The sequence below is a fragment of the Tenrec ecaudatus genome, chromosome X, assembly GCF_050624435.1.
Source record: "Tenrec ecaudatus isolate mTenEca1 chromosome X, mTenEca1.hap1, whole genome shotgun sequence".
Lineage (NCBI taxonomy): Eukaryota > Metazoa > Chordata > Mammalia > Afrosoricida > Tenrecidae > Tenrec > Tenrec ecaudatus.
The window spans coordinates 79,894,077-79,921,619 of record NC_134548.1 but is presented as its reverse complement, the minus strand read 5'-3'; the positions used below and the strand labels follow the sequence as shown (position 1 = coordinate 79,921,619).

At 39.8% G+C, this 27,543-nt stretch overlaps 1 protein-coding gene across 1 annotated transcript; it reads right to left on the bottom strand.

The window, feature by feature from the left end:
* Positions 1 to 293: 293 nt before the first annotated feature.
* GCNA (germ cell nuclear acidic peptidase) lies at positions 294 to 27,543 on the bottom strand. Its single transcript, XM_075538381.1, has 7 exons — positions 27,522 to 27,543; positions 21,660 to 21,990; positions 17,618 to 17,827; positions 7,346 to 7,490; positions 2,084 to 2,222; positions 1,270 to 1,474; positions 294 to 967 (listed from the first exon to the last, which is right to left on the bottom strand). The coding sequence occupies exons 1-7, from the start codon at positions 27,541 to 27,543 to the stop codon at positions 718 to 720; spliced, it is 1,302 nt and encodes a 433-aa protein (XP_075394496.1). The 3' UTR covers positions 294 to 717.

Below are 27,543 nucleotides of genomic sequence, written 5' to 3'. Positions count from 1 at the left end.
TAAAACAGCAGTAGAAAACTGAAATAATGCTGATTTATATCCATAGCCTAGATAGCTCTTAGAAGTTTTTTTGGGGGGGCGGGACTTTCTAATATATATAGGTTGTTATAGATACCAGGGAGAAACACAATATGGAGAGTGCTTTAAACATGTCCTGTAACTCTTCAGATGTGCAAGCGTCAAGTTCTTCAATGTGTGCTTTTCCTGTTCGTGGGACAGGGACTTAATGAACACTTGAGTAACAAACGAAGTGCACAAAATGCTTTATTTAATAAACAATTACATGGCTCAGATGGCTTTATCCAAAGTCAATAGTAACTAAATTAATGAAACATGTTTGTCTTCATTTCCCAGATTCTGCAACAGATTACTTCTGAGAGCAGTCTGGTTCTGCAGTGCTCTTGGAAAACTCATTCTCTTTCCAGTGTTATTCTCATTCTCTCAACCTGCCACTCTCAGAACCTCTCCGTTTGCTTGCACTTTACACGTTAAAACTACACATCCTTCCAGAATGGTTCCAAAAGGGCCTCAAGAGTACTGTCAAGGCTGCAAAATGGTCAGCAATAGGATCCCCACTTAACAGCAATCATCATTAGCAAAATGAACCCCGAAAGAGTATTGAACTTCTAATATATGCTACTTCACAGAAACAAAGAGATTTTGAAAAATATTTCTAACAAGAGGAGTCTACGTATATAAATCTACTCTCAGATGACCTCAACAGCCTTGCTTTTGTTTGCTTGCGATATAATCCTTGCTGAGCTTTTTCATCACATCTCCATGGCCCTTTCCTCCCAACTCTTGTTTAACAAGTCTGTAATTCTCCTGCACATATTTAGCAAATGGTCTCACATAGGGCTCAATGGGAGTTCCATCTTTGCGAGTTAAGGGTAGCAGAACCAGAGAGCCTCTGCAATTAGCACATATAAAGCGATCAGTGTTCAGTGATCTAGTGTAGCGGCCAATCCTAGAAAGAAAAGAGATACCACATACACACACATAAATGAAAAAAATTTTTAAAAAGAATCAGTTAATAGATCTCAACATGATCTCTGAGCTGTTGACCTTGGACTCGAAACAAAAATTTTCTGTGGAATATCAAGTAGGGACAGGGGTCAAATAGGCTTAAGTTAGAGGAAAGCAATGCAAAGAGAGAACATGAAAAGGGGCCTAGTGGTTTTTATCCCTCAAGTCCTAATAAAATCACTGAAGAGTCACTTGGAGATTGCAGTAATAGCAGAATAAGAAGTCTGAGGAGAAGGATCTTACCTGGTTTTACACTGAATGCATTCATAATGAATCCTGTAGTTAATTGTGTAGTTATGGTAACGGGTGATCTTTGGCAGCTCGGGGTGTATCATAGTGGATTTATGAGCATAATAATTCCATGCGTCACCATGAGAATCTCGGGTACCATCAAGTAGCCAGGAGGCTACATGGCATATTTCATGGACCAAAGTATCCCGGAGTCGGTCTTGGAAGAAAACAGAAACCTTGAGGACTTTATCCATCATTTCTCTTCTAGTCTGTTACCCCCAAACCTCTAGATTAGCAAACTGACCAGATAAAACATTATTTTACACAAGCATATGAAGACAGGCATGAGGTTTAGTTTCCGGGATTCCAAAATTGAAATTTCCACCTACTTTAACCTGATTTCATTCATAGCATGGCAGCGGAGAGCCTTACTTAGGTCAACTACCTATATTTAGCAAGTATTTTCAGAAAAACGCCAGTATGCTTATCTTTGTGTGGCACAGCCATATGGAACAAGGTTTCTGCCCTACGGAAACTAAAGAATACTGGGTGGGGAGCAATGACAATGAACATCCAATTTGGTTAGAGCAATGCAGAAGGGAAGACAGGCCGAGAAGAGGTTGCCAAGTTGGCCTTTCAAGGCCAGTAAGGTATTCAATAAAAATGTTCTATGAACAACAACAAAAAAGTGTTCTATGAGCAACAGATAGAAAAAATAGTTAAATGTATGATACTGGCTGTCAGATAATACCAGTATCATAGATAAATTAGACAATGTAGCAGAAGGAAAACACAGACAGTAAAGTTGCCCAGCCTCTGCGATCACCTGCAGAATCACAGACTTTTTGAGCAATCTCAATCTTGGCATAACGCTGCTTCTTCGGGTGCTTTATCTCACCAGTTGTGCATATGCCGGCAGTTTTAAGCATCTTTTTATTCCAGGCTATATCTATTTTCTTGGGCAGCTGAGAACAAAAAGCAAAGGGAATAAATAAGAAAGCGATTCTATGTCCATGAGAAAATATTAATTCGAGTTTTTCTCTCTTTAATAAACAAAATGAACTTTTTTTCTTACCCCCATTCTCAGCTTTTTAAAAGCTGAAAATCTACTCAAAAGGCACACAAACCTAAACAGTACAAGGTTGAATAAAAGTCAAGTTGAAGCCCAAGGCGAGACAACTAATAGGTAATCAGGGCAAACAGAGATTTCTGAGACCAAGTGAATGCAGGATGTGTGCTCTCTTGCACAGCGGCAGGAGGAGCCCTGGTGGTATAGTGTGTTATGCGCTGGGGCTACTAACTGCAAGGTCAGCTGTTCAAAACCACCAGCTGCTCCACAGGAGAAATATGGAGCTTTCTACTCCTGTAAAGTGGTATAGTCTCAGAAACCCACTAGGATAGTTCTATCCTGTCCATAAGGTCGCTATGAGTTAGAATTGACTGATGACAGTGAGATTGGTTTGATTTGGCATAGAGACAAAATAGTCTGAAGCAACAATCTGCTGAGGTGGGAGACTAGCTTACATGTAGGAGTGGTGAGGCAAAATTAAAAATGCAACTCAGAACACTTCAGTTTCCACTAAGCGGTCATCTGATGTCACATCACTGTCATCAGGAGGGGCACAGAAGCTGAGGAACCATTAAGAAAATAAAAAGAGAACACTATTACAAGAAACCAAGAGTGACCTCAACAAATGGAAGAATATCTCATGCTCGTAGATTGAAAACCCCAATATAGTAAAGATGTCAGTTTTTCCCAAGGCACTATGTAAGTTTAATGCTATCCTGATATGAATAACATCATCCTTCTTCAAAGAATTGGAAAACTGATTACCAACTTTATATGTCGGGGAAAGAAGCCCAGAATTAGCAGAGAACTCCCCAAGAAGACGGACAAAGTCGGAGGGTTTGCTCTACTTGACTTTAGCACGTATTATATGGCCACAGTAGTTAAAACAGTGTGGTACTGGCATAATGACAGATATTCAGACCAATGGAAAAGAGCTGAAGACCCACAAATAAAAACATCAGCATACAGGCAACTGATCTTTGATAAGGGGCCCCAAAAATATCAAATGGGAATCAGATGTCCTCTTCAATAAGTGGTTATAGAAAAAATGGATATCTACCTGCAGAAAAATGAAGCAAGGCCCTTACCTCACTCCATGCACAAGAATAAACTCAAGGTGGATCACAAACCTTGAGGTAAAACCCCAAACTATTAGGGCCATTAATGAGGGAACTTGGGACAAACCTGAGAACCTTGGCACAGGGAATACATAGGCTTTCAGAAATAGGGAAGGGCACAAATACAAAGGAGTCACAAATTGGCAAGTGGGATATACTGAAGATAAATCACCTGTGTACATCAAAAGAATTCACCAAGAGTTATAAGAGAGCCCACAGATGGGGAAAACATTGTTAGCAATGACACATCAGACAAAGGACTTATTACAGTAAGAAAAACTAAAAGCCGACTAAGGAGGTGGGCAAAGGACCTGAACAGAAGAAGCTTCACAGGGGCAGAAATCCAAATGGCCAATAAACATATGAGAAAATGTTCCCCATCATTAGCTATAAGAGAAATGCAAGTTAAAATAATTATGAGATACCACCTAACACCCTTAAAGATAGTCCAATTAAAAAACTCAGAAAGTAACAAGTGTTGGAGGCAGTGTGGGGAGATAGGAACTCTGGTCCACTGCTGGTGGACCTGTAAGTATGCCCAACCATTGTGAAAATCAATTTGGCGATATCTAAAACTGATGGAAATTGAGCAACCATACGACCCAGCAATCCCCCAGAAGAGGCAAGAAACAAACCACGGCCATGCATCTGTGCTCCAATGTTCATCTCGACATAGTTCACAATTGCAAAGAGTTGGAAACAACCCAAATTTCCATCAACAGATGAATGGATCGAAAAACTGTGGTGCATACCTACAATGGAGTACTAGACATCCCTCAAAAGCAGCAAGGAATGCATGAAGCACATTGCCACCTGGGAAGAACTGGAGGAAATCATGCAAGTGAAGTAAGCCAAGCACAAAAGGGCAAGTACAACATGAGTCCACTGAGCTGAGCTTAAAAAATGGGGCATAGGGAAAAAGCTACTATATACATACATCCCTGGGGTGAGGTCCAGCAACATTGGCAGGGGTCAAACCCAATCCAGGGATACATATGGCAGCCAATTAATAAGAAGGAGGGAGAAAAGGGGGGGAAAAGCCAATGGGTAGGGGAGCGGCAGGGCATTAACCCACCCAAGGGGAGGGTAATATTTATATCTCCACAGGAGAGGAAAAAGAAACCAGGCTTCAACCCGATGAGCCAAGACATGAATACAACATACCGACATGTACCAGGGAACTACTGGAGAGGCCGTAGAGCCGGCCCCAATCCAAACTATGTGGACAGCCCCACCCCTCAGAAAAGTGTATTTCAGAGGACAGCACTGGGGCTACAGCCACTGAAGACGCAATGCAAGAATTGTGGCCAATCTGACTCCATGACACTGAGAACTTTGCTTCTTTTTTTAAAAATCTTTTTATGGGGGCTCGTACAACTCTTATCACAATCCATATATCCATCCATTGTGTCAAACACATTCGAACGTTTGTTGCTATCATCATTCTCAAAATATTTGCTTTCTACTTGAGCCCTTGATATCAGCTCATTTTCCCCCTCCCTCCCTGCTTTCCCCTCCCTCATGAACCCTCGATAACTTATAAATTATTATTTTGTAACATCTTACACTGTCTGACATCTCCCTTCACCCACTTTTCTGTTGTCCATCCCTCAGGGAGGAGGTTATACGTAGATCCTTGCAATCAGTTCCCCCTTTCCACCTCACCCTTCCTCTACCCTCCTGGTATCGCCACTCTTACCACTGGACCTGAAGGGATCATCTGTCCTGGATTCCCTGTGTTTCCAGTTCCTATCTGTACCAGTGTACATCCTCTGGTCTAGCCAGATTTTTAAGGTAGAATTGGGATCATGATAGTGGGGGGAGAGGGGGAAAAAGCATTTAGGAACTAGTGGAAAGTTTTATGTTTCATCATTGCTACATTGCACTCTGACTGACTCGTCTCCTCCCCATGACCCTTCTGTAAGGTGAGGTCCAGTTGCCTACAGATGGGTCTTGGGTCCCTAATCTGCACCCTCCCTCATTCACAATGATTTGATTTGATGCCTGATTACTGATCGCTTCGGTACCTCGTAATCACACAGGCTGGTATGCTTCTTCCATATGGGCTTTGTTCCTTCTCAACTAGATGGCCACTTGTTTACCTTCAAGTCTTTAAGACCTTAGGCACCTTATCTTTTGACAGAAAAAGAACTTTCTAGCAGAACATTTTGTCACCAGAGACAACAGCCTAAAAAGCTGTATAACCAAAATACTCATAACCTCATGATTCTTTCCAACCCAGACCAGATCCCATGCTGTCAGATCAATCTCTTTCAACAGCCACTCCAAGTCCCATCAAATCCTTATGCCGTGATGCCTACTAAGGAGCCCTACAATCCTTAAGGTCGGCAGTTCGAAACCAGCAGCCATGCTGCAAGAAAAAGATGAGGCTTTCTGTTTCCATTAAGAGTTCTGGTCTTAATAAGTAGAGTAGCACTACCAGGAGGGTAAGGTCAAGGTGCGGAGAGAAAGGGGGAACCTATCATAATGATCTACAGATAACCCCTTTCCTGGGGGACAGATAACAGAAAAGTAGGTGAAGGGTGACATTGGTCAGTGGAAGACATGAAAAAATAATAACAATTTATAAATTATCGAGGGTTCATGAGGGAGGGAGGGGGAAAAATGAAGAGGGCTCAAGTATAAAGAAAATGTCTTGAAAATGATGGCAACAATGGTACAAATGTGCTTGACACAATGGATGGATGGATGGACTGTGATAAGAGCTGTATAAGCTCCCAATAAAAAGCTTTTTTTTTAAGTTACGGTCTTAGAAACCCACAGAGGCAGTTCTACCCTGTCCTATAGGGATACTGTGAATTGTCATTGACTCCGTAGTAGTGAATTTTTTGTTGTGGTGGTGCCTATTGATTTAAATTTAAGCTCCTCCTATCTGATGTTCTAGGGCCCCCATTATCTAGGCCTGTGCTACCAAATATAGCAATAGGTAACATGTCACTTAGTACATCCTGGCCAGTGGTCTAAGTAAGAACTTTGTCTATTAACTTACTTAAATCCAACAATAATTCTGTTACTGTCTCCATTTTACAGATGAGGAAACTGAAACTGAGGTTAAATTACAAGTCACAGAGTTCTTTCTCATTATTATTTAGCATGAATCATCTTTTCCAGATAGTCCCGTCTAAAGACATACCCGCTCCCCATCATTGTTCGTTTCATTGCTAGCTCAAGAACTAGAACCAGTCTCACTTCCTCCAGCAATTTTCTTTCTTGCCTCCTCGTGGTCTCAGTAATTTTTCCCTCTGCTGATCTCCTATGGTAACAATGGTCTACCTTTCATATGTATGTCTCATCTTCTGGCTAAATCATAGGGAAAAAATTACTCAGTTCCCCCAGTCAATTAAAAACTTTTGTACCATAGCCCATAATTCAGGATAAAATGTAGGTATCTGCTTTTGCAGTGCCCCCTAGATTGATCCAGTGCCTCCCAGGGGGCGGCATCACCTACTTGCATTCTAAATCAGTACTTCTTTTTTTTTTATAAATCTTTTTATTGGGGTTCATACAACTCTTTTTTTAAACGTTTTATTAGAGGCTCATACAACTCTTATCACAGTCCATACATATACATACATCAATTGTATAAAGCACATCTGTACATTCTTTGCCCTAATCATTTTCTTTTCTTTCTTTCTTTTCCCTTTTCTTTTTTTACATTTTATTAGGGACTCATACAACTCTTATCACAATCCATACATATACATACATCAATTGTATAAAGCACATCCATACATTCCCCGACCCAATCATTCTCAAAGCATTTGCTCTCCACTTAAGCCCTAAATCAATACTTCTTAAGGGAAAATGTGCATGGTTCGCATGGTTCCTTATAGTGTTGGACATATAGCAAGTTTCAAAATTACTCATGTATTGATCTTACCTTTTTATCAAAGACGGAACTGTTAAAGAGATTGTAGATTTTCTGAACCAGCTCATCCTTATTTTTCTGGAACTTCTTTCCAGAATACTGTTTTGATTTCTCAAGGTCAAGTAAGAAACATCCAGGTATTTTGCACAAAGAGTTCCTAAAAAGGTGAATTTAACAGAGTTTTATGTAGCTTAACAAATACATAAAGAAATAAATGTGTGTGTGTGTGTATATATATATATATATATATATATATATATATATATATATATATATATATAATGTCAAGAGAGACTTTTAGAAACGCAAACGCATTGGTTCTTTTTCTTTCTTTTTTTAAAAAGAAATTTTGGTTCTTTTTCTAGCTGCTTATATGAGGGTATGTACCCCAAAGATCCACTCATACCCTTTTACTCTTCACTCCTTACACATTCTAATAGATGTGAGTCCAGGGGTTCTACCTCAACAGGAGTTAGCATCAAAAAGTGCATGACAACTATACCTTCGGATCGGCTCACTCGCCCTCTCTTGAGATCCCATTCTGAACTGACAAGATTCAAATGTCCATCTTACTGACACCAATATATTTCCAGTTCAATGTGTTTGATTAATACACTCCTCTCTAACATGCTGAAAGCCTCAAAGGCATTTTTAAATTTTTCTGGGGGATACTGGAAATATAGTGACATTAACAGACCATTGTTTTGACCTATTCCCCAAAACTACAACCAGAAAATCATGCTCAACTTTGAGGAACTAACCCTAAATCGGGTAACATAAAAAAAGGAGAAGCGAACTAACTACAGACAAGTAAGAATCAACCAATCAACCACTCGTCATACAAGACAGGAAAATCACTGCTCCCATCATGCATGTCTGTCCCCTAGTCAAGACGCTATAAACGAGGGTAGTTCCAACAAGCGAGATTTCTTCCCTAACCACCACTACCCCTGGTTAAGAGAAAGGACCCCCAAACCCTCACTCTGAAATCAACAAGATGGGCCTCTTCCAAGGTCTCTTGGGAGTGTGACAGTACTCCCCTCCCCCCGAAGACACTGTCAGCTCCAAGTCTGCCGTGAATTGCTACAGAAGGCCTGCAGTGGAGCCTACAATAGTGAATGATCTCCCTCCCTGCACACCCCACAGCTTAAACCTCTGAAACCAGGAAGACTCAAATCCTAGGGAGGCAATTCAGGTCTGTTGTCTCCCCCTTCTGGTCAGTGCTAAGGACTGCTGACTGAAGCGGCTGTGTGCTAGGGGGCAGGCATCTTGAGTGGAGGCTACATCTATCACCAACATACTACAGGGAGGCTCTCCCAGTTGTAAGGCAGAGCTCCCTGAGGGTTTCTTTAGACTTGCAGGGGTTCTCAACCTTCCTGGTGCCACGACCCTTTCAGACACTTCCTCATATTGTGGTGACATCCCCCCCACACCATACAATTATTTTCATTGCTACTTCAGAACTGTAATTGTGCTACTGTTATGAATCAGGCAACCCCTATGAAAGGGTCATTTGACCCCAAAGGGGGTGAGACCCACAGGTTGAGAACCACTGCTTAGAGCATTATAAACCCTTCATCTGGGCATTGCCAGCTGCAAGCCTGCTGTGAATTGCTACAGAAGGCCCCTACAGTGGGATCTTCTCCCAGAGTCAACACTCCTCCCTGCCTATCTGAACACCACAGCTCAGGTCTCTAAAACCAACAGCACAAAACTCCCTCAGGGTCGATTTAGATTCATCTGACCCCACTTCTGACTGGTGCTGAGAACTGTTAACTGACGCTGCTGTGTGCTAGAAAGCAGGTGTCTGGAGTGGAAGCTGTACTCACAGTCAACAATCTATTCAGAGCTGGCCTGGGGATGGCACCGATAGCAACAAGGCAGACTTCTGTGGGAATTTGATCCGAGTGTAACACCCTTTCCCCACTTGGTAACTGATGATTGTCAGTCTATTGCAAATTGCTACAGAAGGTCCCTTCAGTGGCCTGCTCCCACAGTCTGCACTGTACCTGCCTCTGTTCACCAAAGAACCTGGGCCTCTGTAACCAAAGGGGCAGACCTTCCAGGGTGGGGGGGGGGTCACTTTGGATCTGTCTGTCTTTGAATTGAGATCTGCTGACTGAGGCTTCTGTGCATTGGGATGCGGACATATTGAATGGATGTTACACAGACAGCCGGCATACTACCATGGCAACTCTGATTCTCAATAAGAAAGTCCTCCCTGAGCATACATTCAGTATGACAACCCCTCCCTCACTTATGAACTGTGGGCTATTGACAGGAAGTCCTACAAAGGTCTTTTACAAGGACCCCATGTGGAGCCCCATGTCTGACTCGGTCCTGGTTCAAAACTCTTTTAGAATGTAAAACCTGTGTTGTTGTTGTTAATCAGTTATTTGTAAAAAATAATAATAATAAAAGGTCATCTACAATGAAGAGGTAGTTCACCTAGTAAAAACTGCTACCACCACAGAGCCAACAAGACAGACCTCTTGAAGATCCTTCACGCAAAGACCAACCCCTCTTCCATCTGAAGAGGCAAGTCTGCTTGAACTTCAACTGATAGCAAGGATTTGGGGTTGGTGGAAGGGTAAAAGGGTTCCATAAGGAAAGAATGTTTGGAAACTGATTATGGTAATATGTATTAATCCCAATTAACAAAAAACAAAATGCAAATTTAAAAAAACAATAAAATCCAAGACCAGAAGAGGGAATGGTGTTAGAGTGTAAATTCTGAGCACCCAGTTTGCAGAGTGCTATGGTTGATAGTGAAAGCCCAAAATCTATTTTCAGGGTCCCCACTTAGAATAAGCCTCAGATAAACCCCCTCTGAGCAGGGATGGAAATAGCCTTGGTATCAGACAAAGTGCATTGGAAAGGGGAGTAATGTAGATGTCATTAGGTTAAAATTTAACAAGTTATCATTTTTCCTTTGACCCACTTAAATTTTGTTCTAGTTTTTATTATTTTCTGTTATCTTTTCAGCTAAAGTTTTCCACTGTTTTATTTGTTATTGTTGATTTGGGGAACTCTTCCCCCCATCTTCCTTTTGTTTTTGTATGTTTTTCTTTATATAAATTCCAGAATAAATAAATCTATCAAGACAGTGACTGGATTAATAGGTTGTTGAGATTATGACGAGATTGGTGGGAAATGGGGAGCTGATAGTGAGTAAAAAAATGTTCTAATATTAATTGCGGTGATGATTGCCCATTTCTTTTTAATATTTTAAACTATTGAATTATATGATATGCTTTGCAGAAGACAAGTGCATGTCTGTTGGTAGAAAAGAAGGAAGAATCAACTTCCAAGGGAAAAAAATCACTATTTTTAAGGACCCAAAGGGGAGAAATATGTCTAGTACTATGTTCCTAATATGCCACACTGATCCACGTTTCTAGACACTCACTGGAGACCCAGGGCATGTGTCACAGAACACTGGGGCATTGAACCTTGGATCTGCAAGGTGCACAGAGGGAATACATTAGCCATAAACAAGGCTCCAGAAATTGATGGCATATCAATTGAAATATCTCAGCAAGCTGATGAATCACATTGAAGCACTCACTTTATGCCAGAAAATTTGGAAGACAGCTACTTGGTCAACTGACTGGAAGATATACATTATATACATTGTTTGTACCCATTCCAAAGGTGACCCAACAGAATGCTCAAATTATAGAATATCATTAATATCACATGTAAATTTTTACTAAAGATCATGTAAGGTTTGCAGCAGCGCATTAACAGAGAACTGCCAGTTCAGGTCAGATTCAGAAGAGGGTTTGAAACAAGGGTTGAGGTCAGATGGATCTTGGCTCAAAACGGAAAATACGAGAAAGATATTTATTGTGTTTTATTGACTATGTTAAGACATTGTACTGTGTGGACTATAATAAACTCTGGATAACTATGAGCAGAATGGGATTCCAGAACACTTCTTGTGCCCATCATGGATCAAGAGGCAGTTGTGTAAACAAAACAGGAACATACTGCATGGTTTAAAAACAGGAAAGGTTAAAAAAAACAGGAAAGGTGTGTGTGTGGTTGTATCTTTCATCATACTTGTTCAATCTGTATGCTGAGCATATCATCAGAGAACCTGGATTATATGTTGAATGGGGTATCAGGATTGGGGGAACCTGCGATATGCAGATGACACAAGTTTTGTTTGCTTAAAGTGATGACGACTTGAGGCACTTCCCGATGAAGATCAAGAATTGCAGCCTTGAGTATGGATTACAACTCAATGTCAAGAAGACCTAAATCCTCACACCTGGGCCAATCAGTAACATCATGATAAATGGAGGTTGAAGTTGTCAGGGATTTTGTCTCATTGTGATCCACAATCAGTGCTCATGGAAGCAGCAGTCAAGAAATCAAAGGTGAGTTGCATTAGGAAAAATCTGCTGCACAAGTTCTCTTTGGAGTATTGAAAAGCAAGGGTGTTACTTTGAAGACTAAGGCACACCTGACACAAACCATGATCTTTTCCATTGCCTTAAATGCATGTGAAGGTTGCACACTGAACAAAGAAGACTGAAGAAGAATCGATATATTTGAATTATGGTGCTGGAGAAGAACATGGAAAGTATCATGGACTTCTAAAAAGACAAACAAATCTATCCGGGAAGAAGTACAGCCAGAGTGCTCTTTAGAAGCAAGCATGGCAAGACTTACTTACTTGGCACATGCTATCAGGAGAAGCCTGGAGAAGGACATCATGCTTGGTAAAGTTGAAGGGCCATGAAAAAGAGGAAGACTCTCAATGAGGTGGACTGACACAGTGGCTACCACAATGGCCTCGGGCATAGGAACAATTGTGAAGATGGCTCGGAGCCATGCAGTGTTTTGTTCTGTTGTCCACAGGGTCACAATGGGTCGGAACCGACTCAATGGCCCTAACAACCACAACTCAGAATGGCCACATCTCCCCCTCTAGTGAGAACAATCATCTGTATAATGCTTTTATTTTTGCATAGAACTTATCATATTTAATCCTTACAACAACCCTTCAATGATGCTATTATTATTATTCTTATCATCTGCACTTTGAAACCCATGCTGGACTAAGTTGGTGACACCTAACAACAACAATCTTTACAGAAGCTGATCACTTGGCCTTTCTTGTATGGCTTCCCTGGGTAGACTGGAACGTCTAGCTTTTCCATTAGTACAGTATTCAAATGCAAACCATTTTCCCTGAAGATGCATTTATTATCCCAAAATACAGATTAAAAAAACAGAACATAAAATGTTTCACATACATTCTTATAGAAGATAATTCTGCCATGTGGAAATATATATCACTCCTGAATGCAAGTAAAAAAAAGAAAGTTGTGTGTACTACATCAGAGTTCTAAGGGGAAAAGAGAGAAAAATGCAAATGGAAAGATGTGTTCATTTTTTCTTAAGTATTAAGAAAAATTAAATGATCGGTTAGTTTCAGTATTGGCTATATAACAAGCTTCAAAAAGCTCACAGAAAAATTGAATGAAAATATAATGGAAGTTTTTCACAAACTTTTTGAAACTCCCTCATATATAGCTTCATACAAATTATGAGCAAATCATTTTATCCTAAAATTTATTCTTTAAAAATTCACACGGAAATATAGAGTATATACATTAATCCAAGAGTATATACATTAATAAGAGTATATACATAAGAGTATATACATGAATCCAAGGGAATATAAAAACTTAGAAAATAACCTTAACTTCACTCCAATCGGTCATTAAAACATATAAGTCCTGCCTTCTCACTATTTCTACTTTATTTGCCATGGCTCAGTGCAAACTGCCACTCCTTGTTGTTAGTTTGTCATACTGTGGTGGCTTGTGTATGCTGTGACGCTGGAAACTATGTCACTGGTATTTCACATGTCAGTGGGGTCAGTGGAGCTTCCAGACTAAGAACAGACAATGAAGAAGGACTTGGCTCTGTACTTCGGAGGAAGAAGCTGCTGAAAACCTTATGCACAACTTCAAAGCATTTTCAAATACTGAAAGCCTCAACAAAGGAAGCACAGCATTGTCGGAGAGACTGTCAGTGGATGGGCCCCTCAGGTCCAAGGGCACTGGAAATGTGACTGAAGAGGAGGCGATTTCTTGGAGGGGAGTTCAGCAAAGCCTGGAGGAGTGGCGCCTTTGGGATCTTCATTTGCTGATGGGGCACCATTCTAGGTAAAGAGAAACAGCTGCAAAAATCTTCTAAGGTTTGGAACTTGGAATGTACAAAGCATGAATTTAGGAAATTTGGAAGTGGTAAAGATGAAATAGAATGCATCGAGATTTATATCCTAGGCATTAGCGAGCTGAAATGGAGTGGTATTGACCATTATGAATCAGAAAATCATGATTTACTATGCCAGGAATAATACAATCAAGAGGAATGGTTTGGCTTTCATTGTCAGAAAGGACATTGCTAAATCCACCATGAAGTACAATGCTGTCTGTGATTGGATTGTATCCATCTGCCTTCAATGAAATCCAATCAATAAAAGTATTATTCAAATTTATGCACCAACCACAAAAGCTAGTGATTAAGAAATTGGAGTATTCTACCAAAGATTTCAGTCAGAAACTGATTAAACATGCAATCTAGATGCATTGATAATTAGTGGTAATTAGAATGTAAAAGTTGGAAACTAAGAGGAAGTAATAGTAGTTGGAAAATATGGACCTAGATTACAACTGTAATCCATATTACAATATGGATTACTACTCAATGTAAGGAAAACCAAAGTCCTCACAACTGGACCAATATGTAACATCATGATAAATGGAGAAAAAGTTGAAGTTATCAATGTTCGTGAAAGCAGCAGTCAAGAGACCAAAAGATGTATTTATTGCATTAGGTAAATTTGCTGCCCAGACCTCTTTAGAGTGTTGAACAGCAAGAATGTTACTTTGAGGACTAAGGTGTGCCTGACCCAAGCCATGGTATTCTCCATTGCATATGCATATGCATATGCATGTAAAAGCTGAACATTGATTAAGGAAGACTGTAGAAGAATCGATGTATTTGAAATGTGGAGTTAGAGAATATTGAAAGTACCATAGACTGCTAAAGGACAAGCCAATTTGTATTGGAAGTACGGCCAGAGTGCTCTTTAGAGGCAAGGATGGCAAGACTTCATCTTATATAACGGACATTTTGTAAGGAGACCTGTCATCATGCTTGGTAAAGTGGAGTGGCGGCAAAAAGGAGGACAGCCCTCAATGGTCTCAGGCAGAGGAACAATTTTGAGGATGGTGCAGGATCGCACAGTGTTTTATCCTGTTGTGCACAGGGTCACTATGGGTCAGGGTTAACATGATGACATTGAACATCAACAGTGCAAACTGAAGGGGCCTGGTGGCACAATGGTTAAGCTGCAACCCAACAGTTGACTGTTCAAACTTGCCCGGTGGCTCAAGAGAGAAAATACCTGGCAATCTGTTCCCATAAGGATTATAGCATTGTTTTTAGGAGTTGCCCCTCACCTAAAAGGACTGAGGCTGTTACTGAATTACAAAATTCTGTAACGGTTGTTCAAATGAATGTCTGTCCATCCTGTAGCATACATATTTGCAGACTGAAAAGTGGTCCTGCTGACTACTTTGGTGGGAGACGGTCTCCTTTAACTTCATTGTCCTCATTCCCAATTCCACAGAAAAACATTCCATTTGTTGTTTCCTGTGTGTGTGTGTTTTGTTGGTATGCTTTTATACTCTTATAATGTATTCAAGTAGTTTGAATTGTTCTGGATTTTTTAAAAGCCCACATTAAGAGATTTTTACACACAGGGCAAATTTATGTACTTTTGGGTTTTCTAGGAACACTGCCTCCCCTTTAAAGAAACTTTGACAGGTAGGGTGTATCACTGTTAAATTTTATGAGGTTATTTATTGTTTTCTGATGCATCCATCACTTAGAACAAGTTAAGAGTGAGACTGCAAATGTTTGTTAGCACAGTACAATGAACATCAAGGAAAGGTTCAAGTTGTCAAGAATTTTGTCTTGCTTGGATCCAAAACCAATGCTCATGGAGGTAGCAATCAAAAGATTTATTGCATTAGGTAAATCTGCTGCCCAAGATCTCTTTAAAGTATTGAAAAACAAGGATGTTACTTTGAGGACTAAGGTGCACCTGACATAAGCCATGGTATTCTCCATGGCCTCATGTGCATATGAAACCTGCACATTGAATAAGGAAGACTGAAGAAGAATTGATGTATTTGAATTGTGGAGATGGAGAAGAATATGAAACTGCTAAAAGGACAAACGGATCTGTGTTGAAAGAAGTAAGGCCAGATTTCTCCTTAGGAGCAAGACTTTGTCTTACATACTTTGGACGTATTGTCAGGAGAGACCAGTTCCTGGAGAAGGGCATCATGCTTGGTAAAGTGGAGGGGCAGTGAAGGAGGGGAAGGCCTTCATTAAGATCAATTGATACAGTGGCCGAATCAGTGGGCTCTGGCATAGGAACAATTGTGAGGATGGCACAGGACTGTCCTTGCAGTGTTTCATTCTGTTGTCCTTATGGATTGGAGCCAACTCAATGGCACCTAACAACAACATTGTACAATGTGTACAAATACTGCAGTATGCCTTGTATATAGAAATTAAGAAAAAAGAAATTAAGACTATTATGGTATCCATAAGTTCCCTATGGCTTATGGACATTTCTCCCAGTTAGTAACTAATTTTATAGTAGGGCTAGTACAAATATCTAACAACTGTGTACTATTAAACAATGAAAAACTCAACTAACTCCATTTTCTGCAGGGTACTTTCTCTGAGGTAAAAATAGAAAAAGAAATAAAAATCTTTGATTAAATGAAGATCACTTAACTCAAAATACTTAAATGTATTTTGGCCACATTACCACTAAACATATTATCACTATCACAGTAACTGACTGCACATCATGTAATGTAGTTTTGTTGTTGAAGTAATTTCAATTCTTCCATTTATATTTGATTGTTTATAGTGCGTTTTCAGCTTTAACATTTTGTGAGTCTGGGAAATTTCATTCTAGAATGGCAAAATGATGCTAATATTTAGGGGCTGAATTTTCCATTATAATTATAAGTGGTACAGGGGTTCCTCATTTAAGTAAGAATACTTTCACACACTACCTTTCTCTTTTTTAAAAGACCAAAAACAAAGTTTTAGCATTGAAAGTTTCCTCTTGGGGAGAAATAACTAACTTCAGGGCTTGACTTTGTATAAATTTTAACTCTCAAATACAAATGAATCTTGTATATGTACTCATGAAAGTGGAAATCAAAGCCACTTGTGCTTTTTATTTTAAATATCCTGCTAAGAGCAGGTATCCGTGCTGTTTTCAACTAGATCGCTGTCATTTAAATTACCAGTGAAATAATTGAATCTTAGACCTAATTAATTTTACAACCAAAAGGTTTGGATTCTATAATAAGAGATCAATTCCATGGTAGTCTGAATTGACTATTTCAAAAAACCAAAATATCAGTGGATTCAACGTAAAATTTTCTAGTACTAAATGTCAAACTTGACTGTATATTTTGTTGTTTCTTAGGTAAATTTATGATAATGTTCTCATGAGCTGTCAACAAAATATATGTACTTTTGTGAACTATGAACTTTCTAATTAAGTTTTACAAGCTACATGATTTTTACTTGAAAGATATACTTTGTATAATCTACTAAATGTCAGTATCTTACTACAATTTTACTACAAAATGTACATTATCACTGAATAGCCTTTGATTTTAAATACTCAAATAAGCTTTAGCTCTCTATTACTTTTACAATATAAATATAGACTTGTATAAATAAAGGCTAACAAAGAAGATTATAACCTAAAAGATGCTAATGGTACTTCTACTCTGTCACATGGTGTTAATGAATTTAAAGACAAAGGAAATTGCAACAATTCTAGGACACGATTGAACTATAGAATTATTTGATATATGTATTAATCCCAAATAATAAAAATATTATAAATTAAAATAGATTTTTTAAATTGAATAAAAAGTAAAGAAACTGCAGAGGCCAGAGCTGCTGATGGGTCAAAAGGACTCCACTCAGGCGAAGTAACTACAGCAAATCCTTCCAGAGTGCCCACACTTGAATACGTTGCTGGCAGGTTAGAGGAAAAGAGAGGAGGGAGCCTGCAAGGACATCTCGTCGTGCTTATGTGTCCCCTGACCAGGCTCCCTCCTCCTTTGAAGTCTTCTCAGTGCTTAGTGGACTGCTTAACATAGGACAACTGTGCAATCAATTTCATTTCAAATGAACCTGAGCAATACGTACCCAGTTTGGAATTTCTCAACTTTTGCGGAGCTAGGTATCTTCTTTGAAGGCACACACTTTTGACTTCCTGTAGGAACTGAAAGGGTAAATAGTTTACTTGAACTCTGAAAACTGGTACCATCAAGCAACTGGCAAAGGGCAAACCTAGCCCCTATAAGCATCTCTATACAAAAATTGTTTGTGTAAAGGATCTTGACTATTTCATTAGTCCTTCAAAATGATTTTACCTTTGTAAATCTCATAGTCGTGAGCAGAGTAAACTGGGTGGATTCTGTCACATGTACTAAGGGGCTGCCCTGAAGTTATGTAAGTAGGCACACAAGGCGCGATACTACAGGCCACTGAGGCATCTAAATATAAGCACTGATATAAGGAACCCCAGTGATGTACTGAGTTACACATGGAGCTGGTAAGTACAAGGTCACCAGTTAGAACCCACCAGTAGCTGTAAGAAAGAAAATTGAAAAAAAAGAGAGAGAGAAATAAAGAATAATGAAGCTGTCTATTTCTGAAAATATGTGGTCTCAGAAATCCAAAAGAGCAGTTCTACTCTGTCCTTTAGGGTTGTTATGAATCAGAATCAACTCAATGGTAGTGGATTAGGTAGGCTGGTTAGCACAGCTCATTTATTGGCTGTGAGGAGAGCGGTTGCTGTACTAGACAGTACACCAATATTCAAGCCAGATATTTCTACCATAGTCAGCCTTTTATACACACACACGCTCGCGCGCACGGGGGTACCCAAAAAATAACGGAATATTTTTCAAAGCTATGTATTTAATGTGTTTTTACACAACAACCTTATCACCTTCAAAGTACTCTCCATTAATTACACTTAATACATTTGTTAAATCTGCGATTCCATTCTTGGAAACAGTTTTCAAACTCATCTGTTTGGATGGCTGAGAGCACCTCCCTCATTTTTTCCTTCGCTTCTTCTACATCATCAAATCGTTGTCCTTTCATGTCCATTTTCATTCGCAGAAACAAAAATAGGTCACATGGAGTGAGGTCAGGTGAGCAAAGCACGTGGGTAAGAGAGGCATGCTGTTTTTTTGCCGAAAACTGGCAGACTGAGATGCCTGATTAAGCAAATACATTGTTGTGGCGTCAAACCCAGTCCCCAAACTGACACGATCAGGCCTTTTTTCTTGCACACTGTAACACAATCTTTTCAGAACCTCTAAATACAAAGCTTGATTACTAGTCTGACCTGGTGGACCAAACTCCAAAGGCACTACAAGTTGACATTTTCGTCCACTTGGGAAGTTGACAGATGTACAAAATGAGGTTTGTCATCAATAGAAATTTCACCCTTTTTGAAAGAGGAAAACCACTCGTACACCTGAGTTTTACTTATAAGGCTGTCCTCATAAACAGTGTACACAACATCCCAACAGTTTCTGTGGCGTTTTTCCAAAGCAGGAAAGACACTTTCACAGCTACATGCTGTTCTCTTAAATTGGCCATCACAAAAAATGATGTTCAAGCAAAACTGTTTTTACGAAAAATTCACTGCGACAAGAGAGAACCTTCTTAGGCAGCACGACTGGGTGCACTAACTCAGAGCGAGTTGCTCAGCGTTCACTTAACAGGAAAAAACTGTACTACGAAAGCTCCGCATGGCAGAGTTTTTCCCAGATATTTCTGGGTACCCCCATATAAACATTACATGAGATGAAAGAGAACTAAAAGTGCAAATGGCTGACTGACAAATTGGGGAGACAGATTCAGATGCAATATAACAAAACTGGATTAGTGCTTTGGGAACCCACAAAAGAGAAACGATTCTGATCTATGGTTTCATAGGAGAAGTGACAATTCAGCTGGGTCTAATACAAATGGGATGGCCTCAGAACAGAAATAAAAAATAAAAATGCCGTAAGAAAGCACTCTAGGTAGATATGGAGAAACTACTACTACTAAGATATGGGAGAAAATTAGAAACTGTGGTGTGTTTACAGAGCGAGGAAAAAAAACGTGAGTGGCAAAGTTGACCGGTTTCCAAGATCTTCTTTATATTTTTTGAAGGTTCTGAAACAATTCTGTTAACTCTTCCAAGCTGGTAGGCTCATATCTCCCCCTTTACTGCTCAGTGGGTTATGCATTAGGCTTATAACAACCAGGTCATTAGGTCGAAACCACCAACAGCTCCTCGAGAGAAAAACAAGGTTTTCTACTCCCATGAAGAGTTACAGGTTACAGTCTTAGAAGCACACAGAGACAGGTCTGCCCTGCACTATAGGGCTGCTATGAGTCAGAATCGACTTGATGGCAATGCATTTGAGTACTCAATTCTAAAATAGAGAAGAAAAATTGATTAATCATGTAAGCCCAAGTCAAGAGGTAAAATTCATACATTGGTGCATTCATTTGTAAATATAAGTAAATTGTTATTTTCACAGGACAACTTCTGAAGCAAGTCAAATAAACATTACCATCTCACTTTTAATCCTCCTTAACAAGCCAAAGAAAACCAGTCCTATCAAAATTCATCTTGGTCAACTTCTCAGAATCATTTTCGTTACTATTACTGAAAATCCTTGCTACTACAGCCAAACTAGAACCTGTAAAAGGCCAAAGCTTGTCAGAAGAAATGTTCTACTATTTTCTAGTAAAACAAGTGGCAGAGAAATGTTGAGCCTGCACCCTGCCAAGGGCTGAGAATTTGTGAGATTACGAAAAACAAGGCAAGATAGCCCAAAACCCACTTACCGGGTCCCTCGTGTGTATTAGGTCTCTGATGAATTCCCTCTGACTATGAACTAGAGATGGGAATGGCCTTGTTAGCAGACAAAGCACACCGTCTGATGGATTGCTGCAATTGCAGCTAGGTTGAAATATGACAGCTTGCTATACTCTCCCTCTAGACCCCAATGTATGATTGTTCCAGTTTAGAAAATTTTCTGCTTTGATTTTGATTGAGGTTTTTCTCTGTTTCATTCTACCACTGTGGTTAGGCTATTTGTTTGCATCTCCTTGATTTTAGATGTTTTGCTCTCTATGAACCCTAGATTAGGTAAACTTATAGAGACAACTGGATTGATAAATTCAAGGGGACATGGCAGGGGAGGCTGGCAGGAAATGGGGAGCTAACAACAACTTCAAGGGGAAAATGTCCTGGAAATGACTGTGGTGATGTTTGCACAACTCTGATGATTACTACTGCACTACTGATATGTGATTTGTGGGTTTTATGTTGGTGAATCTTTTAAAAGTAAACAAACTAATTAAAACAACAGCAAGATGGTATCATTTAGTTCCACCTGACACAGGTGTCGCTGTATACGGAAGTATTAAAGGGCAACAATAAACCAATCCCAAACCTTCCTTTAGTGCATACTTGGCCAGGTGATTCACATTGGATACCTTCCCCTCTCTGTAGTCAGGCCAGTAAATTCACTTCCATTCATATGTTCACTCTGGTTTCTGGTCTTTACTCAGGTTGTCTGTTCCATCATATAAGCCCTCTTGCCTTGATTCCACACAACGAAAAGGATATTCTGGACCCCGCCCTCACTTAAGCCAGGGTATAACTTTGATAATCAGCTCAGTGCTCATCAACCTGGGCATTCTACTGGATGTCAGAACTCAACTGTTATTTCATATATATTATTTTTGCTTTCTTTGAATACAGGGATGGATGGATGACTTGCATTATTCTGTACTGGGGGCAATCAAATGATGCTTAAATTATTTACTGTAACTTAGTCCTATCAACTCTTTGATCTAGAACACAGAAGGAGCTTCTCCACCATTCCCTAAAAGATCCTCTTCATGGAATGGCACTCTGCTTTGGCCAATAAGAAGGTTTTGAAATGATGTAAGATTGGTAGACAGGGCAGGCACACTTAACCAGGACAGACACTTTTTGTAGAAAGGGCCTACTAGGCTGTCTAGGTATATTTGGCACACACGGCACAAAAACAAACAAAACAAGACAAAAACCACACTGCAACTGAGTCAAAGTAATTCACAGACCTATACGACACATGGCTAGCTATGGTTATTTGGTTAGATAGGCATACTTTGCAAAACTGGCTTACCCGGTGGCAACTCGATATGTTTGGTTTTCGCTGTCTTTTTCCTTGGTTTTTCTTCCACAGGGGCTGGCTCATCTTCAGCTGGCAACTTCTCATGTGTACTTTTTGGTTTAGGCTGAGCAGCACTTGGTAGTTGGCGAAGACTTTCACCAAGACTCTGCTCACCGAGATCATCAGATACATTGTGTTGAGAGATGGCACATTCCCCCAGCTCTGTATCATTTGAGGAGCGTTGGCTTGCATCATATGAATCCCCTTCGTCTAACACGGGGCTACTCAAATCACTGCCGTCATCATCATCGGGAAGACATGGAAGCCGTTCAGCCTCATCTGAAAGTCAAGAGCCACAATCACATACATACTCCTCTCCACCTCGCCCTCCATTACTGAACATCAGCCGACATTGCTGAGCACAAGTTAAACCGGTAGGTAACTATGACATTAGGACCTTTCAATTAGAGATTCCTACCCTCTTCATTTTACTGAGAGCAGTGACAGGTAAAATGTTAATCAAAGTTCTAAGAGAAATTTTCAAATTACATTTTCTAACCAACATTGATATAGCTGCTCAGTGGTTCAGCAAATCTGCGTATTTTCACTGGTTGACAGAAAAAGAAAAAAAAAAGACGACAAGTAATGTGTTTTCCATCAAGTTAAACTTCTAAAATTTAAAGGACCACCCTGTATCTTGATATTATATTCCTGTTAATCTTTTAGTAATCCATATGTTACGGGAAGAATAGTCACAGTAGTTGGAAATTTTATTTCCTTCATTAAAAAATTAAAATTTGGAGAAGCAACAAAGTCCACCTGGAAGAAGCACATCAACCTGTGTGATCATGTGGTGTCGATGGGATCAGGTTTTTGGCACAAATATTCAGAACAAAAATCCTATAATTGTGAATGAGGGGAAGTGTGGAGTTGAGACCCAAAGTCCATCTGTAGACAATTGGCCATCCCCTACCTTACAGCAGGGTCACAAGGAAGAGACAAGCCTATTAGGGTGCAGTACAGCATGGATGAAACATACAACTTTCTTCTAGTTCTTTAATGCTCCCACACTACCCCCCATTATCATGACCCTAATTCTACCTTGCTTGCTAGACCAGAGCATGCACACGAGTACAGATAAGAGCTGGAAACACAGGGAATCCAGGACAGATAAGCCCCTTAGAACCAATAATGAGAGTACCGATACCTGGAGGGGAAGGGGAACTTGGGTGAGTGAAGAGAGACATAGGTCAGTATAAGACGTGGAAAAAAAAATAATAATTTTTTAAAAAATAAAAGAAAAAATAATTATAATTTATAAATTATCAAGGATTCGTGAGGGAGGGAAGGTTGAGGAGGAAGGGAAAAATTAAGACCTGATACCAAGGGCTCATCCCAAGAGACAAAAATGTTGTGTAAATGATGATAGCAACATATGTATAAATGTGCTTGACACAATGGATATATGTATGATTTGTGATTAAGAACTGTATGAGACCCCAATAGAATTGTATTAAAAGTAAAATTTGGAAAATAAATTTTAAAATAATTTTCAAATTTAAAATTGACAACTGGTTATCACAAAAAAGTTATTGTTTGTTTAAATTAATTCATAAATCCAAAGCTCTCAGAATCACTGAGCTAAATTTTTCAAGTAATTATGGGAACATTAACAATACCACTGTCCTTCACTGAGAGGCTCTTTGTCTGGAAAATAAGGGGGTGTCCAACACCAGATGCTCTCTGAAGTCTTTGCAGAGTTCGATTTCTAGATTCCTAAGATGCCACATGTAAAAATATAAACCATGGCCAAGGCAAGGTGTGAAGAGATGTACTTGTAGTACAAAAACACTCTATCCTAAAGAAAAAGGTTTGGGATTTCATCTTTTGAGACCTACTTCTGTTATTTAATTATCAAAAGCCTTGGAAGGGAAAAATGAGGAGCTGATACCAAAGGCTCAAGTACAAAGCAGGTGTTTTAAGAATGATGACGGCAACATATGTATGAATGTGCTGGACACAAATGATGTATATACGGATTGTGAAGAGTTGTAAGAGCCCTTAACAAAATGCTTTAAAAAAAACATGAACTATGTATGCTATCCATTGTGGTATGCGTCACGCTGCAATCCACAGGTCAGTAGTTCAAATCCACGAGCCGCTCTAGGAATAAAGTCAAGCTTTCTACCCCACCCCCCCACAAAAAAGAAAAATGTTCAATAAGACATAGGAATGAATGTCCCTATGATAAAAAGTCATCCTTCCTAGAATATTAAGATTTCCCAGGTGCTATTAAATTATTTTTAAATGTGATGGCTTAATGTTTACATTTTTTAAATCACAAAATTGAGAAGTACTGTTGAAAGCATGTATTAAAGCAAGAATGTTTTAAAGCTCTGTAAAGTTGTCTAAATTCATTAGATAACAACAAAAGAAATGGCATGTGCAAAAGAATAAAGAAATCCTCGATACTGGGACAGATGACTACAGTTTGCGTCTAAGCATCATGAAGTATGAGAAGTCTGGTTGAAAGTTCCTGTTCAAAAGAAATACTCTGCAGGGACAGTAACTGACCAGTCAATTCCTATAATATTGTGAGGGTTGCCTCAAGGGGGCTCCAAAAATTCCTTGAAAACTTGAAAAAAAAAAAACAGACTATAGTCTTATTCAAGGAGTTGTCCACTTCTAGCCTATGGTGACAAGCTGTTTACTGGCTTTCACGCACGTCCTATTCTAAAGCTGTCTCCATTTAGGCTCCGCTTGCATTTCCATAACTTGACATCCCCCTCCGTGGCCCTGGACGTGACGTCTGTGCTGCTCTAGCACATCCACCCAGCACTGGAACTAGAGAAAGGAACAAGAACGTATGGAAGAAACAAGCACGCTACACTCTTACATCGGCCATCACAAAAAATGACATTCGAGCAAAACTGCTTTACGAAAAAATCCACTGGGACCACAGAGAACCTTCCCAGGCAGCACCACTGGGTGCACTAACTCAGAGCGAGTTGCCCAATGTTCACCGAACAGGAAAAACGCATACTACGGAAGCTCCGTCTAGCAGAGCTTTTTCTCAGGATTTCTGGGTTCCCCATATATAAATGCATATATACAAAGAGGTATAAGCAATTTACCAACGTAAACACTGGATGAGGTGAAAGAGAACTAAAAGTCCTCCCTGAAAATGGCTGACTGATTCAGAGGCAATATAACAAAACTGGATTAGTGCTTTGGGAACCCACAAAAGAGAAACGATTCTGATCTATGGTTTCATAGGAGAAGTGACAATTCAGCTGGGTCTAATACAAATGGGATGGCCTCAGAACAGAAATAAAAAATAAAAATGTCGTAAGAAAGCACTCTAGGTAGATATGGAGAAACTACTACTACTAAGATATGGGAGAAAATTAGAAACTGCGGTGTGTTTACAGAGCGAGGAAAAAAACGTGAGTGGCAAAGTTGACCGGTTTTCCAAGATCTTCTTTATATTTTGTGAGGGGCCTAAAACAATTCTGTTAACTCTTCCAAGCTGGTAGGCTCATATCTCCCCCTTTACTGCTCAGTGGGTTATGCATTAAGCTTTTAACAACCAGGTCATTAGTTCAAAACCACCAACAGCTCCTCGAGAGAAAAATAAGGTTTTCTACTCCCGTGAAGAGTTGCAGGTTACAGTCTTAGAAGCCCACAGAGACAGGTCTGCCCTGCACTATAGGGCTGCTATGAGTCAGAATCGACTTGATGGCAATGCATTTGAGTACTCAATTCTAAAATAGAGAAGAAAAATTGATTAATCATGTAAGCCCAAGTCAAGAGGTACAATTTATACATTGGTGTTTGTTTTCATTTGTAAATATAAGCAAATTGTTGTTTTCCAGGACAACTTCTGAAGCAAGTCAAATAAACATTACCATCTCACTTTTAATCCTCCTTAACAAGCCAAAGAAAACCAGTCCTATCAAAATTCATCTTGGTCAACTTCTCAGAATCATTTTCGTTACTATTATTGAAATTCCTTGCTACTACAGCCAAACTAGAACCTGTAAAAGGCCAAAGCTTGTCAGAAGAATGTTCTACTATTTTCTAGTAAAACAAGTGGCAGAGAAATGTTGAGCCTGCACCCTGCCAAGGGCTGAGAATTTGTGAGATTACGAAAAACAAGGCAAGATAGCCCAAAACCCACTTACCGGGTCCCTCGTGTGTATTAGTTCTCTGATGAATTCCCTCTGACTATGAACTGGAGATGGGAATGGCCTTGTTAGCAGACAAAGCACACCTTCTGATGGATTACTGCAATTGCAGCTAGGTTGAAATATGACAGCTTGCTATACTCTCCCTCTAGACCCCAATGTATGATTGTTCCAGTTTAGAAAATTTTCTGCTTTGATTTTGATTGAGGTTTTTCTCTGTTTCATTCTACCACTGCGGTTAGGCTGTTTGTTTGCATCTTCTTGACTTTAGATGTTTTGCTCTCTATGAACCCTAGATTAGGTAAACTTATAGAGACAACTGGATTGATAAATTCAAGGGGACATGGCAGGGGAGGCTGGCAGGAAATGGGGAGCTAACAACAACTTCAAGGGGAAAATGTCCTGCAAATGACTGTGGTGAAGGTTGCACAACTCTTATGAATACTACTGCACTACTGATATGTGATTTGTGGGTTTTATGTTGGTGAATCTTTTAAAAGTAAACAAACTAATTAAAACAACAGCAAGATGGTATCATTTAGTTCCACCTGACACAGGTGTCGCTGTATACGGAAGTATTAAAGGGCAACTATAAACCAATCCCAAACCTTCCCTTAGTGCATACTTGGCCAGGTGATTCACATTGGATACCTTCCCCTCTCTGTAGTCAGGCCAGTAAATTCACTTCCATTCATATGTTCACTCTGGTTTCTGGTCTTTACTCAAGTTGTCTGTTCCATCATATAAGCCCTCTTGCCTTGATTCCACACAACGAAAAGGATATTCTGGATCCCGCCCTCACTTAAGCCAGGGTATAACTTTGATAATCAGCTCAGTGCTCATCAACCTGGGCATTCTACTGGATGTCAGAACTCAACTGTTATTTCATATATATTATTTTTGCTTTATTTGAATACAGGGATGGATGACTTGCATTATGCTGTACTGTGGGCAATCAAGTGATGCTTAAATTATTTACTGTAACTTAGTCCTATCAACTCTTTGATCTAGAACACAGAAGGAGCTTCTCAACCATTCCCTAAAAGATCCTCTTCATGGAATGGCACTCTGCTTTGGCCAATAAGAAGGTTTTGAAATGATGTAAGATTGGTAGACAGGGCAGGCACACTTAACCAGGACAGACACTTTTTGTAGAAAGGGCGTACTAGGCTGTCTAGGTATATTTGGCACACACGGCACAAAAACAAACAAAACAAGACAAAAACCACACTGCAACTGAGTCAAAGTAATTCACAGACCTATACGACACATGGCTAGCTATGGTTATTTGGTGAGATAGGCTTATTTTGCAAAACTGGCTTACCCGGTGGCAACTCGATATGTTTGGTTTTCGCTGTCTTTTTCCTTGGTTTTTCTTCCACAGGGGCTGGCTCATCTTCAGCTGGCAACTTCTCATGTGTACTTTTTGGTTTAGGCTGAGCAGCACTTGGTAGTTGGCGAAGACTTTCACCAAGACTCTGCTCACCGAGATCATCAGATACATTGTGTTGAGAGATGGCACATTCCCCCAGCTCTGTATCATTTGAGGAGCGTTGGCTTGCATCATATGAATCCCCTTCGTCTAACACGGGGCTACTCAAATCACTGCCGTTATCATCATCGGGAAGACATGGAAGCCGTTCAGCCTCATCTGAAAGTCAAGAGCCACAATCACATACATACTCCTCTCCACCTCGCCCTCCAT

Bases quoted from the DNA above. Each gene is read 5' to 3' on its own strand.
- GCNA (XM_075538381.1), bottom strand. From the start codon at position 27,543: ATGGAGGGCGAGGTGGAGAGGA. The intron at 7,491-17,617 runs GTACGTATTGCT...TCACCTTTTTAG, and splicing joins GTTGAGAAATTCCAAACTGG to GAACTCTTTGTGCAAAATAC. The intron at 2,223-7,345 runs GTAAGATCAATA...TTTTGTTCTCAG, and splicing joins GTTCCGTCTTTGATAAAAAG to CTGCCCAAGAAAATAGATAT.